The sequence below is a fragment of the Aulostomus chinensis genome, chromosome 2 (genome assembly GCF_037954235.1).
Source record: "Aulostomus chinensis isolate RoL2024-O1b breed Wild chromosome 2, RoL_Achi_v1.0, whole genome shotgun sequence".
In the NCBI taxonomy this organism is placed as follows: Eukaryota; Metazoa; Chordata; class Actinopteri; order Syngnathiformes; family Aulostomidae; genus Aulostomus; species Aulostomus chinensis.
This window is the reverse complement of record NC_141321.1, coordinates 27,032,094-27,048,465: the sequence shown is the minus strand read 5'-3', so window position 1 is coordinate 27,048,465 and position 16,372 is coordinate 27,032,094. Positions and strand designations below refer to the sequence as shown.

General features: G+C 42.6%; 1 protein-coding gene across 2 annotated transcripts in view; it reads left to right on the top strand.

Annotated features, from left to right (window-relative positions):
- myo5aa (myosin VAa) overlaps positions 1–16,372 on the top strand; it is a 50,286-nt gene that overhangs the window by 20,790 nt on the left and 13,124 nt on the right. For both annotated transcript variants that reach the window (XM_086188108.1, XM_086188117.1), the window contains exons 7-28: positions 250–331; positions 1,115–1,222; positions 1,401–1,507; positions 2,316–2,581; positions 2,843–2,924; positions 3,022–3,162; positions 3,609–3,734; positions 4,588–4,671; positions 8,692–8,847; positions 9,044–9,141; positions 9,260–9,346; positions 9,771–9,879; positions 9,969–10,180; positions 10,538–10,694; positions 10,989–11,228; positions 11,336–11,584; positions 12,491–12,584; positions 12,676–12,824; positions 13,032–13,145; positions 13,693–13,827; positions 14,202–14,258; positions 14,400–14,627. In XM_086188108.1, the coding sequence (XP_086044234.1) occupies positions 250–331; positions 1,115–1,222; positions 1,401–1,507; positions 2,316–2,581; positions 2,843–2,924; positions 3,022–3,162; positions 3,609–3,734; positions 4,588–4,671; positions 8,692–8,847; positions 9,044–9,141; positions 9,260–9,346; positions 9,771–9,879; positions 9,969–10,180; positions 10,538–10,694; positions 10,989–11,228; positions 11,336–11,584; positions 12,491–12,584; positions 12,676–12,824; positions 13,032–13,145; positions 13,693–13,827; positions 14,202–14,258; positions 14,400–14,627 (3,081 nt within the window). The remainder of the gene's footprint in view (positions 1–249; positions 332–1,114; positions 1,223–1,400; positions 1,508–2,315; positions 2,582–2,842; positions 2,925–3,021; positions 3,163–3,608; positions 3,735–4,587; positions 4,672–8,691; positions 8,848–9,043; positions 9,142–9,259; positions 9,347–9,770; positions 9,880–9,968; positions 10,181–10,537; positions 10,695–10,988; positions 11,229–11,335; positions 11,585–12,490; positions 12,585–12,675; positions 12,825–13,031; positions 13,146–13,692; positions 13,828–14,201; positions 14,259–14,399; positions 14,628–16,372) is intronic.

Sequence of the window (16,372 nt, the reverse complement as noted above, 5' to 3'; positions counted from 1 at the left end):
GAGAAGTCTTGAGTGTTTGATCTTCTCATCTGACACAGAAACCTCCATCAACACGCGTTAATCACTGTTCTTATCACCAACTGCTTCAGATGAGCTTTTTGACTGGTTTATCTCCAAGAATATTCTGAATGTTGGACTGAAAGAGGAAAATAAATTATGATGATCAAATACACAGTGACCAGATCACGTTTTGACTGTGGATGTACATCGTTGTGTTGATCGCAGTTCGATGTCTGATGTTTCTTCCAGGCGGACGAGGAGAGGAATTATCATATCTTCTATCAGCTCTGTGCTTCATCTCATCTCCCAGAGTTCAAGAATCTGAAACTCAGTAAGTTCATGCTCGTATGTATAGGCACACCTACTGAACCTACTTTAAGCAACTGGAGTGACCCCTACTGAAGACCCCTTCAGCTCTCCAGGTGTCTGAAGAGCTCTGCTGCACATCAGATTAGATCTCAGTTTAGACCAATGAGATGATTTCCCTGCAGGGGACACACGAGTCTGTTGTTGAACAGCCTCTCGTACAGATCACTCCCACTGTGGACCTGCACCTGCTCAGCCTGGTCACGGGACACACACACACACACACACACACACACACACACACACACACTCACTCACTCACTCACACACTGCTGGCACTGGCACTGGCACTTTCAGCCACTCAGTTGGCAGTCTCTCTTTATAGTGCCTGCATACACACACACACACACACACACAGCTGCTGTCTTTTCCTCTCCTGCTGACTTGCTGGCTCAGTAAACAAGTGGTTGTCAAGTCTTGTCAGTGCCCCATGTTGCCGGGCAACAGTCCGTGTCTTAATTCTGTGCCTGTGTGTACATGAATGAATCAACTGTTGTGGTCCAGTCGATCTTGGTTTCACCATCATCATCTGCAAAATGTCGATGTCATGCATGTTGTTTTGACTGTCACCTTGTTGTAAGAACGACCACTGTGAATAAGCCCACTAATTTGAGACAGACATGATAACCTAATGTTGGTGGTGAAACTTTCCAATAAATTAGATCCATTATTTAAAAAAATAACATAGCATCTTTAATCCAGGTCATCTATATTCTGTCATTGCCACTATGTTTTCTTCTCCTTTCAGGCAGTGCAAATGACTTCCTGTACACACGACAGGGCCGCAGCCCTGTGATCGACGGTGTGGATGACACCAAGGAGCTCTGCACCACCCGCAACGCCTTCACATTGCTCGGTAACACAAATACATCCACATGTAAAAACATGCACACGTAAGACATGCGCATTATCACCCCAGCAGACTGATAATTGACGGTTGTGATGGGGGTTTTTTTGTAAGAAAAAGCTGAATTTAAGGCGTGTGCCTGACTAGTACATCTGACTTTCTGTCTGTGTGTGTTCATCCCCTGCAGGTATCAATGAGTCCAATCAGATGGGATTGTTTCAGGTTCTGGCTGCTATTCTTCACCTGGGAAATGTGGAGATAAAAGACAGAGATTCAGACAGCAGCGTCATCCCTGTGAGGACAGCATTTAAATACATTTGGCAGTTATTCACCTGATTTCCCTTTGTATTTTTCATAAACACGCAGTCTTAAGTGCTTAAGCTTTATGCTTTTCACTTACGTGTAGTTTTGTAATGAAGTACAATGGAGTAGAGTATGTTTTAAAGAGTAGCTTAGTCATCTAGCAACCGAAGGGTCGCTGGTTGGATCGTCACTTCCCCCGATGACCAAGTCCAAGTGTCCTTGAACAAGATACTGAACCCCTAATTGCTCCTGATGGCCCTGCGATGGACTGATGACCCGTCCAGGGTGAACCTCGCCTCTCGCCCAATGTCAGCTGGTATAGGCTCCGCCCCCTGTAACCCTTAATGTATAAGTGGTATAGAAAATAGGAAATGGATGGATGGATGTTTTAAAGAGGTACTTGGGATGCACTGGGATGACTATATGGCTCATTGTGTTGGTGTAGGGAAGACAGGCTTGACACAGGAATATCAGGCTTGATCTAAACATTTCTTTCCAAAGTTTGTTAACGAAAATGGAACAAAAAATATACAGATATAAAATTAACAGATTTGTTATGTCTTTAATTAATTCCCACACTGCTACAAATGAGCCAAAAACACAAACATTTAATCTCAATTAAGTCAAACAAACTTGACAAATACCCAGTAAACAAAATATTCCAAACAGCAATCACAATTCACCAAATGCCTGCACATCGACACAAATATGAAATGAATTGGAAAGGCTGCACCCGTTGTCAGGGATTCCTGGTCCAGTTTGTGAGTGAATTCATCAAGATCTCTTCCCTTTCCTCCAGCCCAACAATCGCCACCTGACGGCGTTCTGCGAACTGGTCGGCGTCACCTACCAGGACATGGCTCAGTGGCTGTGCCACAGGAAGCTGAAGACCGCCACTGAGACTTATATCAAGACCCTCCCTCGTCTGCAGGCCACCAACGCACGTGACGCGCTGTCCAAACACATCTATGCCAAACTTTTCAACTGGATCGTGGAGCACGTGAACAAGGCTCTGATCACCAACGTCAAACAGCACTCCTTCATCGGGGTTCTTGACATTTACGGGTACGGCTGTTGGGTTCTGATCCATTTGAGCTTTCTGAACACGTCAGTTATCAACAGGCAATGCAGCGTTTTAAATAAAGTGGTTAAGTAAATTCTACGAGATGTCCCACGACTGTACTTTGGTCATCCATTCGAAACCATTTTAGGAAGTATCATCAAAATGTTTTATCCAAGTATTAGTTGGTACTTTTCATAGGAGCATTTTAGTCTTGTAAAAGATATTATTGTGCTGATTGACTCCTGTCTGGTCGCTCTGGTAAGGTTTGAGACGTTTGAGATCAACAGCTTTGAGCAGTTCTGTATCAACTACGCCAACGAGAAACTGCAGCAGCAGTTCAACATGGTGAGAAGAATGTGTTTCACATTACAGAAGTGAATGAGTAATTTCAAAAATGTCGATGGATGCAAGCAGCTAAATCTTTAATCATTTCTGTGTGCAGCACGTGTTCAAGCTGGAGCAGGAGGAGTACATGAAGGAGCAGATCCCCTGGACTCTCATTGATTTCTATGACAATCAACCCTGCATCAACCTGATAGAAGCCAAGATGGGAATCCTGGACCTGCTGGACGAGGAGTGCAGGGTATTTCTTTAAAGCTTTAAATGTTTTCTGAATGATGCTTTTTTAAATGTTTTTTTTTTTTAAGATATTTTACATGCTTATTTTTTTAAATTAATTACGTTTTTTTAACCTCTGCTTCAGTTCAGTTAAATTGCATGTTGGTTCTTTGTATTTTTTGATTAAATAGCCTAGTTGGCGCTGTGCTGAATGGAGTAAAGCAGAGTTTGTATCTGTTCCTCTCAGGTTAATCACCCAGTTAAACAATGACAACTAATCTCACGGTCGTAGCGTCAGTTTACAGGCTGTGGACAGGAGAGGCGGTCCGCATTCCTGACATCGAAGGATGACCCAAACATCAACACTTACTTTTTTATGATTCCAGAGAAAAGATGAAAACCCACAGATAGATACCAAGTGACTTTATTGTGTCTTGTTTCCATCACATGTGCTCCTTTTTTCCACAACAGATGCCAAAAGGTTCTGATGATTCGTGGGCCCAGAAGCTTTACAACACTCACCTGAAGACGTGCTCCCTCTTCGAGAAGCCACGCATGTCAAACCGCGCCTTTATCATCCAGCACTTTGCAGACAAGGTGGGCTCTACTGACGTGATGTTTACTTTGTTTCACGTTTGTGTTTCGCTTCAGCCCGAATTCGAATCTTCCTCGATGGTCAGCCAGAAAAGTGGAGGTCTGACTGATGAGCGTTAGTACAGCTCTTTCTGCTTCAGTTGAGAACAGATTGGCTGCAGTGGCTGCTGCAGCACTTGTGTGAGGTATTTTTAGGATGGCTGGAGGATAGATGACTTTTCATTGTTATCATTGTTTTCACACTAAAAAGCGCTTTTGCTGAGAAGCCTTTAGTGTGTGTGTGCTGGTGGAAGAGGTTTTGTCTCCTCTAATGAGGTAGCGGTTAGTGCCGGGATATTTTCATGTCTGTTTTTAGATCCTTGTTATAAAGTTACACATAAACGGGCCAAGGGGTAATGCAGGCTTCTCCATGTGACCCCCTAATATCTCCTGGGAATGTGTCTGATCAAGCATTTACAATTATTGATGTCGATGTGGTTTTTTGGCATCACGACTTTGGCCTTTTAGAAGCTACTGTGTAACTCAAGAGCTGAAATATCCCATTCACAATCTAAACTTTCAATAAAGAAGTAGGAACTTCAAATTCTTTGGTCTCAGCTCCTCTGACTTCTACATGACAGATCCTGTTAGTCATATAGAAATAGAAATATAGAAAATATAATAGACTACTGTAATGGAAATAACTCAATCTTTGCTTGTTAGTTAGATGGAATAATTGATATCTACAATGATCTGATTTTGAACATAAAAATGTAATACAGTGAATCTTATCTCTTGTAGAAGTTGTCTTAAAATCACTATGGAATGCCGTCGCAGTTTCATGTAGCAAAAACTGGAGTCTCTTTTTGCCGAGCAGGTGGAATACCAATGTGAGGGTTTCTTGGAGAAGAACAAGGACACGGTGAATGAAGAGCAGATCAATGTGCTGAAGGCCAGCAAGGTGAGGAGAACACACACACACACACACACACACACACACACACACACCCATCCGTGAGGCATTTCATGACAGATTTATGTGCTGAGACATATTTGAACACAGGCTTGTACACATTAAAGTACTATGAAGCCTGGAATCTCAAGGAGAGGAAAGAAAAATAGGGTGCTGTTTAGAGAGCAGGGCTCCCATCTGGAGGCTCAGGGAAGCAGCGCCCTCAACTGGCCAAGAAGATAACAACTCCACCGTTGAGCAACTCCAACTACAGGCAGAGCTTTATTTACTCATGATTGACAAACCTGAACACACACTAGTGTGTTCTGATGTTTATTCTTTATATATTTACATATTCTTTTAGCAGTATAAAAAATGATAAATCATATGAAGGGCTAATTTGTGAAAATGGATCGTAGCCTTCTTCTCATTCATTAAGAGTGACCAAAACATGCAAAATATTAAATTAATGCAATGCATATTAAATAATTTTGTCTATTGTTCTGATTAGAGAATGCCTTTTATTTGTTTTGGAAAAACGTTCGCCAAAAGGGATTCCCCAAAATCTAAAAAGAAACGTTTGCTATCAAAGATTCTTCAATACCCAATCGCTCAATGTCACTTTTTTTCAAAGCAAAAAATGCAAATGAAACCAAATACTTTGACCTGGGCTGAACCTCTGGAACACGCTCTGATACACACTCTGATACACACTCTGATACACACTCTGATACACACTCTGATACACACTCCGAGATCATGAATGAATTAACATTACAGTTATGTGTGTTGTGTGTGTGTGTGTGTCTGTGTGTACAAGTCTGTTGAGTCAAACGCGTTTATATCCTTGCTACTGTTTTGGCTACACACACACACACACACACACACACAATGATGCAGTGTGTCAGTGCTCACATGGACGTGCGACTGTTATAGACTGTTATCTCTTATAGACTTCAACAAGAGCAACGCCGGGTAAGAGTTCAAACTCAGTCCGCTCTGACCTCTAATACAACCACTTAACACACACGTCACACACACAAACACACAGACATTTCGTCTGGGTGTCTGAATCAGTGAGACTGAAACAATCGGGATTAAGTGGTTATGACCTCTAAACAAGATTTAGTCAAATTAAGGTTTGTTTCATTTGGCTGCCAGGCTTATCCCATCAGTTTTCTCTTTGTGTGTGTTGTGTTGTGTTTTCTAGCTAGCAGATTGTTTGCCCGCACTCTTTTTCACTGTAATTTTTCTGTATCAGCTATTAAAGTTTTGCAGTGTCAGAAAGACTGAGAAAATGGTTTTATAAACATTTTGCAGCTAACGACTTTCATTTAATCGCTATATCTCACATTAATATCCCTCCATATCCAGTCTCATTCTTACAACCAAGATAACGTGGCCATCTTCCGCTGTTTAAGCTTCTTCTTCTGTCACTCATCTCCAGTAACTTCAGATATCCCTCGCGCTCTCGCTAATGTGGCTCAGAACAGGTTTCAGGTGTCACGCACCCCCAGATGGAATGAGATGCACACGACTGTCAAAGTTGAATCTCACATCACCCGTAGGCATTTTAAAACTTCATCATCTGACGTGTTCTTTTTTTTTCTTTTTTTTTCTGACGTGTTCTCAATGATTCTTCTAACCGTTACCGTTAATGTGTTGTTTTCACACATATGATTTTGAAGTTGAACTGTATGTAGGCAGTTTTGTGACAGAAAGAACAGGATACCCCACAATGTAGAATGTCTGAAGGGCATCACACAGTGACAGCCTCTTGATGCATGTGAAATCGATGGGACACACTCCAACACTGCAGTCCTGTTTCCCGGCACTGACGCACGTAAGCTCTCCAGAAACACACAGATCTTATCACATTCAACCCCCAGATCAGCAGGGCTGCACCATGACGTCTCTCGTATGATGCGTCCGTGTGTGCTATCAATGATACAAAGACGCCGCTTTAAGTTGCACTTCAGGACGGTTCGTCCTTTTCTGGGACTGCAGGGCAGAATAGAGAGGACACACTGTCGTTGTCTCAGAACACACTGTGCTGATCATTGAATATTCCATCTGTTTAATATTGGTTCCAACCACAGGCATTAAAAATGTAACAGTACCTGCGCCGCTTGAAACTGCATTCAAACCCCACATTCATGCCAACGAGTCCAATCAACATGGTGCATTTCAGCAATGCCTGAAGCAGTGATGAAAAATGCAGCCAGTACAACTCAATCTCCATGAGAACCATATTCTTCTGCAGGATGTAATTACTGCGGAAATGCAACCTAAAGTATTGTGGACTGCATCTGAGTAAAAAATCATCATCCCATCATGCTTTGCCCTTCACATCATCATCATACGTTTGCCTGGTTTTATTTCCTTTCTGGTTTGAATTGTAGATGTGTCTTAAAGGTGGCGGATGGGGATGGCAATGATTTTAAACTTCAGTTTTGGTGTCCTTTAACTTTTCCTTTTAATGTCATTGTGTTTGTTCTGTCACTGTGTCTCCATTTGTTGTCCATGTATGTTTGGCTCTGTCTTCATCATGACAACCCTTCCCTGCCAACAGAAGGTAAACGGAGGCGTTCATACAACGCTGGTCTGCCTGTAGTGCTTATTTAGCTCCTTTTTTCTTTATTTTTCCTCCTTCCCTCTCTCTGTCTGGCACTGATTTCTTATCACTCTTAACAGCACTGAGGGGATTGAAATGGTGTCATTGTTTGCTGCATGGGGAGCACTAAAACAACTTGGAATAAAGAAGGGGGATTTGTACATCAAAAGGGGCGAAAGAAGGAGCTTTGTCTTATTTTTCTGAGTGATGCTAATACCAAGCAGAGCCTATAAACTTAGATGTTCTGCTTAAAGACGCTGGCGAGAGAGGCAGCATGGCAACGCTCTGAACACAGCAGGAGGAGCTCAGTGTCCTGCTCATATAACCACTCGGTTATATGGAGCATATCTGATGTGTGTGTGTGTGTGCTTTACTAAAGGGCATAGATTACACATGATAATATTCATGTCACATGGCATAATAATGCCATGCAGTCACATATGCAGCAGCACATCATATGTGATGAAACATAACCTTTTCATCATGTTCATTGGGCTTTTATTACATTGTAACAACTCTCTGACTTTGAATGAGTTTAACAAGTTCTAATCAAGAAATCCAACATCTGCTCACATTTCCTCGCAAACCTGTCAGGCAGACTTTCAGCTGAATTTGTGTCATATTGTTTAGATTATCTCTCATTTTGCTGCACTTGATTAACAGAGATGTGTATTGGACCAATATGGTGGAGAAAATAATAGGTGGCAAATGCTCAGCTGTCATCAAGCTTGGTAAGCCTGTATGCACTTAGCAGTAAGAAAAAACGCATGCCATGTAAGGAAGTTAATATTGCAGTCTTCAGACAGTGCGAAACGAGGTGTTTTAAAGTGATACTTCACCCAAAACATGTATTTTTCATTTAAGGTACTCAAAAATAGCTGTCTTGAGCTCACATCTACAATTTCCCCTCCCGCATTACTTCTTTGTGACTGGAATAAACCAGCAATGTATATTTAGCTTGAAGCTAATGGCGACTGATAGCTAACAACAGCTACCACAGCAAAAGATCTATTTACAAACTCAAAGGCATCATGCGATATGTTCCACGTCTTCTGAATCCAGTGGTATGATCAGTGCTCCACGCACACTTGGATTTGAGCTAAAATCAAACCAAATATAACCTCTCTGGTGTGCCGGCAGATTACAGAGTTGTTTATTGTTGTTTGTTTTTTGCTCAAATCAAAGTGTTTATGGATTATTGATCGTACAGCTGGTGAAAGAAGACGTTGATTATACCAAAATGAAGCGTTTGAGAGTTTGTAAACCGGAAAAGTAATACAGCAGGGGGAAAAACACGAATAAACTTCTTGGGTGAAGTATTGCTTTCAGTCAGTTTCTCAGGAAGTCACTCTTGCTGACCCAACTTCATAGTGCCACCTGCTGTTTGTGACTGTAAATCGGGCTGCTGTTCCCAGTTTGACCTGCTGGTGGCGCTGTTCCAAGATGAGGAGAAGGCTACCAGCCCTACTGGTCAGGTCCCAGGGACTGGAGGCAGGACTCGTCTCAGCATCAAGCCAGACAAGAACCGGGACAAGAGCAGCAAGGAGCACAAGAAGACTGTCGGCTGCCAGGTTGATGAAATTCTTGATCAGTGTGATTGACAGAGTTGAACTGTTTCTGATGATTATCATGATGGTGGTGATGGTGATGGTGTGTATTTGCTACTTGTGGTTAAAACAGATTTGATCTTGAGCTCATTTACTCAGCCTTGTTTTATACTCGGTAAACATCAGCAGTGGTTGTCACAGTAACGCTTCTCTCTCGTAGTTTCGAAACTCTCTTCAAATGCTGATGGACACTTTGAATGCGACCACTCCACACTACGTCCGCTGCATCAAACCCAATGACTTCAAGCTGGCCTTCTCGTGAGTCCGCCCCCTCTGTTCAGGAGAATCTCTGTTACGTCAAACCTGACACATATTTACCATAAGACACAATTTGTTACTTATGGCGGCCATATTGTTTGTGATCATTTGTGTGTAGGTTTGATCCTAAACGTGCGGTGCAGCAGCTCAGAGCCTGTGGTGTCCTGGAAACGATCCGCATCTCTGCAGCTGGTTTCCCATCTCGGTACTAATACGTCGCTCCAACTCTCCTACTGCTTCATGTCTAATTTTCTATATATTTGCTCTGTGTTTTTCAGATGTAGATCATTTATTGTTGATGTTTTTTTCAAGTAGGATATAAGGAAACACATTTACCTTCAGTTGGCTGAACAAGAACACAGCCATTGACTGATGTGATCTGTAGTTACGAATGTTGCTAGAGCTGATTTTAGAAATGTCCAGGTGTGCGTAGTGATCTCCTTAATGCATTTCTAGATGCATTATGTTTAGACTCAGTGTCGGAAGTCATGTTATTGTATCTGAATGTAGAATTCGATTAAACATGATGAGAATACAGTACTATGGACTATGTTGCGGAAATACCTGCTCATATAAACGTGTGATCATGGTAGTTCTGTAACACAGTTTTACTTGTCTGTTGACCTCAGATGGACATACCAGGAGTTCTTCAGCCGTTACAGAGTGCTAATGAAGCAGAAAGATGTTCTCCCGGACAAGAAGTTGACTTGCAGGAATGTTCTGGAGAAACTAGTCCAGGTCAAGACGAGTTCTTGCGCATCAATCCCAAGCTAAGAGTCCCTCGAACTGATATCTTACCCCTGAGTTCTGCTCCTGTCTTCTCTCAGGATCAGGATAAATACCAGTTTGGAAAGACCAAGATCTTCTTCAGGGCGGGCCAGGTCGCCTACCTGGAGAAGCTGAGGGCAGACAAGCTGCGTGCCGCCTGCATTCGCATCCAGAAAACCATTCGTTGCTGGCTGGCTCGCAAGAAGTACCTGCGCAAACGCAGTGCTGCCATCACCATCCAGAGGTTCACCAGAGGATACCAGGCTCGCTGGTGAGTTCCCCTCAGTTTCCCTTCAGCTGTTCACATTCATTCTCATTATAGCAGGTATTTTTAAATGTAGTCTAGTTGTGTGCACAGTGTCCTTAACAGTTCTGTCATATTTAGTCATCCTCATTCTGTTTTTATTTAATCAAGGTTTAGGTGACTGTTTTAGTCTTATCTTAGCCAAAGACAACTGTAACTATTTTAGTCTGGGTTTTTTGGGCAGCTAATTTTGATTTAGTTTTAGTCTTATGACTTGTCACACAAGTCATTATTTGTTCATTTTTGTTGAGAAAATCTCTACAAATTGAAGTCCAAAAATGGAGGCTTTTTGATCAGGACTTGACCTTCCTTGTCTCTCCTCAGCCTGGCAAAGTTCATGCGTCGCACTCAGGCAGCGACCATCATCCAGAAGTACCAGAGGATGTATGTGGAGAAGAAGCGCTACAGGCAGAAGCAGGCTGCTGCCCTGGCCATGCAGACGATCCTCAGAGCTTACATGGCCCGGCAGAAGTATCAGGGGGTGAGACACACATGCATGCACATGCACATGCACACACTGAAAAATTGTTTATCTTCCTATGTCAGTCTTGAAACAAGAGATAATCTACTGAAAACATCAGAATACATTTCCACCAAGATGACAAGTGAAGAATTCTGATATCCATGTGCAGGTGCTCCCCATCACCTCTGCTGAACCCATGCAACAAGAGAAACTGCTTTTAGATGAAGTGAAATTGATTTGGAAAGGAATGTTTATCTTGTACTTCGATCTGAAAATATCAGTCTCCTCAACTGCTTCCTCGTCTGTCTGCAGCTCCTGCGGGAGGCCAAGGCGGTGATCATACAGAAGCGCGCCCGTGGCTGGTTGGCGCGATGCTGGTACAAGCGATGCCTTCGCTCCATCGTCTACCTGCAGTGCTGCATCCGCAGGATGAGGGCCAGGCGTGAGCTGAAGAAGCTGAAGATTGAGGCCCGCTCAGTGGAGCACTTCAAGAAGCTCAACAAAGGCATGGAGAACAAGATCATGCAGCTGCAGAGGAAGATTGATGAGCAGGTGAGATTCCTGCTTTCTGCTTTGTACTTTTTAAAAAGAAAAGATGTCTTTAATTGTTTATTTTTGTGAATTATCTTGCCTAACTTTCCTGGTTTAATCGTTCCCAGAACAAGGAAAACCGGTCAATCAGCGAGAAGCTAGTTGGTTTGGAGACGACCTACTCGACAGAGAGCGAGCGGTTGCGCAGCGAGGTGAACCGACTGCGTGGGGTGGAAGAGGACGCCAAGAACAAAGGCAGCCGGGTGAACTCCCTTCTGGACGAGCTGGAGAAGCTGAAGAAGGAGCTGAGTGCCACACAGCAGGAGAAGAAGACCATCGAGGACTGGGCACAAACCTACAGGGACGAAATGGAGAAAGTACGGCAGAATCCAAATCATCTCTATCAATGTGCAAGTCTCCATGTACAGTAGTGCTACCCTTCCATCCGTCTCCCACCTGTGTGTTTTCCCTTTGTTCTTGTGTGAAATCAGAGAAACTCCTCTTTTGAAGTGGCTGAATTAAAATGATTCATCCCTAAATTTTCCTTTTTTTTTTTTTTTTTTAGTTTCCCCTTTTGATTTTAGCTAATAAACCTTTTCACAAAGTGAATAGTCAATAGAAAATGCTCCTAATGACTAGACTCTCCCATAGAATCCTGGACATTTATATCCCAAAATACATGATGTCATATATGGCTTTTGGCATCCGAAGCAAACAGTTTTTCCCCAATTTAGGAGCCACAGAGAACCAAGGGCAAAGGGGGACGTGGTGGGCTCAGAGGGCAGAGTTGCCCTGGAGCAGGTGAGCACAGGAGATAGAGTATCATGCTAGTGTTTTAGCCACAGAACTGTGTGTGTCTCTTTGTTTTGTTTTGTTTTGTCAGCATTCCCTCATTGTCTACCCATTCATTATCTGTAGCTCAGAGCTTGAAAGACTGAGAACAACCAAACAGGAAGAAGAGGTTGTTGTAAACTCCTTCAGAAAATTCTGGCATTACAATGAACTCTTTTGATTTGGCCCTGATCTGGAGATCAAGCTCAGAAATAAAGACCCACTTCAAGAAAAAGATCACTCTTCCGTCCCAGGAGAAGAATCCTTAAAGGCAGCATTTTGACTGAAGTTCACTCGGTCATTGAGTATTTCAAACCTAATTGGTATTAGTTTTGTTTATCACTTACATTGTTTATTATTTACTTTTTCTCTTTTGAGACTGAAGAATGGTTTTCACACAGTGTCAGCTTTGGACAAGATCCAGTTGAAGAATTGTTTGTGTGTGTGTTTAGATGGTGTCAGAGCTGAAGGACCAGAACGGCACACTGAAGAAGGACAAGGACGACTTGAACAGGTTGATTCAGGAACAGAGTCAGCAGATGACAGGTAGGCCATCATACAACACATCCACCCAGTCGTCAATATTGTCTTCTGCACTGTCCATCACGCTTCCTTCATTCATTCTCTGTTCATCCAGAGAAAATGGCCCGTGTGATAGCAGAGGAGACTCAGCAGCTGGAGACCGATCTGAACGAGGAGCGATCTCGCTATCAGAATCTTTTATCAGAACACCTTCGCCTGGAGGAGAAATACGACGACCTGAAGGAGGAAATGGCTCTCTCCACCGTGAGGACGGCTTGCACTCAGATATTCATGCGCCATGCGTATAGACCAGACAAGATTCCTGTTAAACATAAAGATTTTACTCGGCTTATTAAAACTCCTGTGCTATATTTGCCATCATCAGATTTTCTGTCGCCACTGCTGAGTAAAGAATATTCAGTTTAGATTTGTATCGTACTCTAATCATATTCCTCTCCTTTCAAAATGTAGAACATCTCCAAGCCTGGGCACAGGAGAACCGATTCCACCCACAGCAGCAACGAGTCCGAATACACATTCAACTCCGAGTTCGCCGAATCAGAAGAAGGTTCCCGCGCTGCAGAAGTAAGCAAGTTTGCATCAGATACAGTAAAATATTAGCAGCAACTAGACCTTCGTTAATATAACTGGAGTAACAATTTTAAATCTTTTACTTCAATAAGTCCCTTTCAAACCCTTAAAACACAATCTGAATGGTATTCCAATGCTGCTTTGATGGAGGGGGATGAGTTTGGTGTCTGAGGGGACAGAAGTGTCTCCTGAGTTCTTCTTCCTGTTGAAAAGTTTGTAGAGTTTGAGGAGAGACTCTCACCTCGCTGTCTCACTAGTGTGAGAGTGCACAATGCCAAGAGCAAATAAATGTTGAACCTCATTTCTTTAAACCAAGAAATGAAAAATGATGCTGCCTGGGTAGTTCCACACTAAATTTGGGAATTTCAATGCTAAGCATTTCTTGACATTCTCAGTTCGACCAGGTAGGAATACTAATCGTATCCTTCAGGCTTAATGGGTGTTAGTGTGTTTTTTGCCAAGAGTGAAAGGGCTATACTTGCTAGAGTTGTCTATCACTAAAGGGGAAGAAGCTCTATCCTAACATGATCATGTCCCGCAGGATTTAACACGAGGAATAGACACCTCGCTGACCCTCAAGCTACAGAAGCGCCTCACAGAGTTGGAGCAAGAAAAGCAATCCCTGCGCAACGAACTGGAAAACAAAGAGGAGCAGTTCCAGCGGGCTAGAGCCAGGGTATGGACTTACATGGAATTCCCACAGCCATCACTTGATTAAATGATTTAAATTAAATAAATATCAGCTGTTGATTTATGGTGCAAGATTGTTAACTTTACCATACAAGAGTAAATAAAAGCTCTTTAAGTATACATAACAACACTTTTCATTATCTTTTTAATAAGATAGGAGGCTTTTAATCATTTTGTGCATAATTAAATTACTTATTTAAAGATATTACATAGTAAACACCTTTCTGATACAGTTTTACAGCTTCTTCTTATCATGCCACCTTCTCACTCATCCTTGGTCAAGCTGGACAGTGTGGGGTATTAGAGCTGTATCTGAGTCCAGCAGGTCTCCTCACCACCGGAAACTGTTCTCTGTTTTAGGACGATGCCGAATTTAAAAAGGCTCGAGGGGCCGAGCTTGAGTATGAGTCCCTCAAGGTGAGCAGAGAGAAATGCAACAGTAATACAGGTTTTTCAGAGTATAACTTTACTACTTCAGACATTTTGTTTTCTTAAATGAGGCTTCACGAAGCCTTATTTACTGCTAACACCATGACCTGTACATGTGCACTTTTTCAGCGTCAGGAGCTGGAGTCTGAGAACAAGAAGCTGAAACATGACCTGGCAGAGATGAGGCAAAGCCTGCTGGGTAACGCAGCCACAGGTGCGGGGGCTCCTGGCTCCCCTGCCTACAAGGTGCTCCTGGATCAGCTCAACGCCTCCTGTGAGGAGCTGGAGGTCCGCAAGGAGGAGGTTCTGATCCTGCGCTCCCAGCTGGTCAGCCAGAAGGAAGCCATGCAGCACAAGGTAGGCACAAGTTTTTTCACAGTCTCATTTCTTGGGGAATTTCAGGGGAAGTGCATCAGCACATCTTTACTCCCCCTGAAAAGAGCTGACTTCACTGAAAGATACAGTACAAAAACACAAGTATTTCAACTGTAGTCATCAAAGTATCAGAATCAACACAATATTAAAGTAGATGCAGCCTGCATGCATTCGCTCCCTGACATTAATGTTTTCATCCCGCCAGCTTTGTTGTTGTCTGTTTGTTAAAAAGATACCTCCGAAAATAAATTTGAATTAGAGCTTCAGCAGATATAATACTCCAACGATATAAGATTCAGTAAATAACTCCAATTTTATGTCCCCATTCATCTTTAAAGGATGTTGCTTGTTTGACATGTGAACCCTTGGGAGTTCGTAGCTGATGTTGTCACTGTGCCCCCAGTGTGTCTAATTCTGTCTCCACCCTCTCTCCTCCATCCATGCTTTCCCACAGGATGAGAAGGTACAGTTGGAAATTGCATCCTGCATGAATATTTCACACATTTTCATGGTGTGTTTTCTTAAAAAAAAACAACCACAAAAAAAACCTTCTTAGACAAGAACAGCAAATCCAACAGAATCAATTTAACATGCAACTTCAGAAATGTTAAGACTCATATTCAGTCTGATCTTGATTGGGGGTTTTTTAAGCATAAAAGGCCTCTAATTTTTGCTAGAAGGAAGACCTGCCCCCCTCTCTCTTTCTCATTTTCCACCATCCTTACTCCAATGAAATGACTTCCAAAGAATTACATTTTGAACAAAAAGAAAAAACATCAATTAATGAAAGGTAACAATTAAAGCATCTTCAAAATTGTGATGTCCCTAAAATGTGAAATCATTTTATTTTTATCCTTAAAAACACAAAATCAAGTGCTATTATTCATATTTTATTTCATGTATTAATCTCATATATTGCATTAATCATACTGAAACCCCAACACAGAACCAAATTATGGTCAGACCTTCAAATGAACAGCCATGAAATATTGCTGTGGTCCAGGATCAGTATTCCTACTCCACCAGGCTTCACATTAAGATTCTGTCTGTCCTCCTGGTGGATTATCTCACGTGTCTCATCAGTGCTCATTGTGAAAGCATTCATTTACTTCCTGTGTGTGCACTAATTATCTGTGACAGATTTGCACCGTGGCTTTTTTAACAGCAGCGTTCTCTGCGACGGATGCTGCACGAGCTGAACGTGAAGATTTTATACAATGGTATAAAATATGCACAATTAACTCAAGTTGCCTATAATGTGCTGATAGACTGGTTCCCAGTGTCACATCACGCAAAGAAAACTAGTCCTAACCTTCCTCCCTTGTACCCTCAGCTGCGTTTCCGGTCTCTGGAAAGCTTGTTTACTAGTTGAGTAGACGACTGTCACTGAGACCCGGTCCAGACCTGCTATTAACGTGTCCGGTCACAAGTGAGCAGCTCTCAGCACAAGTGTGACCACACTCGTGATCAAGATCTCTGAGACGTGGTCACTGGGAGGCGCTTGTGAACTGAGTACTCATGTACTGTTGAACTTGAGCTGTCTGCTTGAGATGGGATCACGGAGGACACACTTTAATGCCACAACCGAACAAGGCCTGAGGCACGATTAAATAGCTTGACACTATTCCAGAGTGAGGCTCCAACTGGGTGATGATTGTCAGAATAAAAGGCCAGTCTTAACCATAAGCTGCACAGATGCAGGCGGGGAGTCTGCAGCACACACGCTG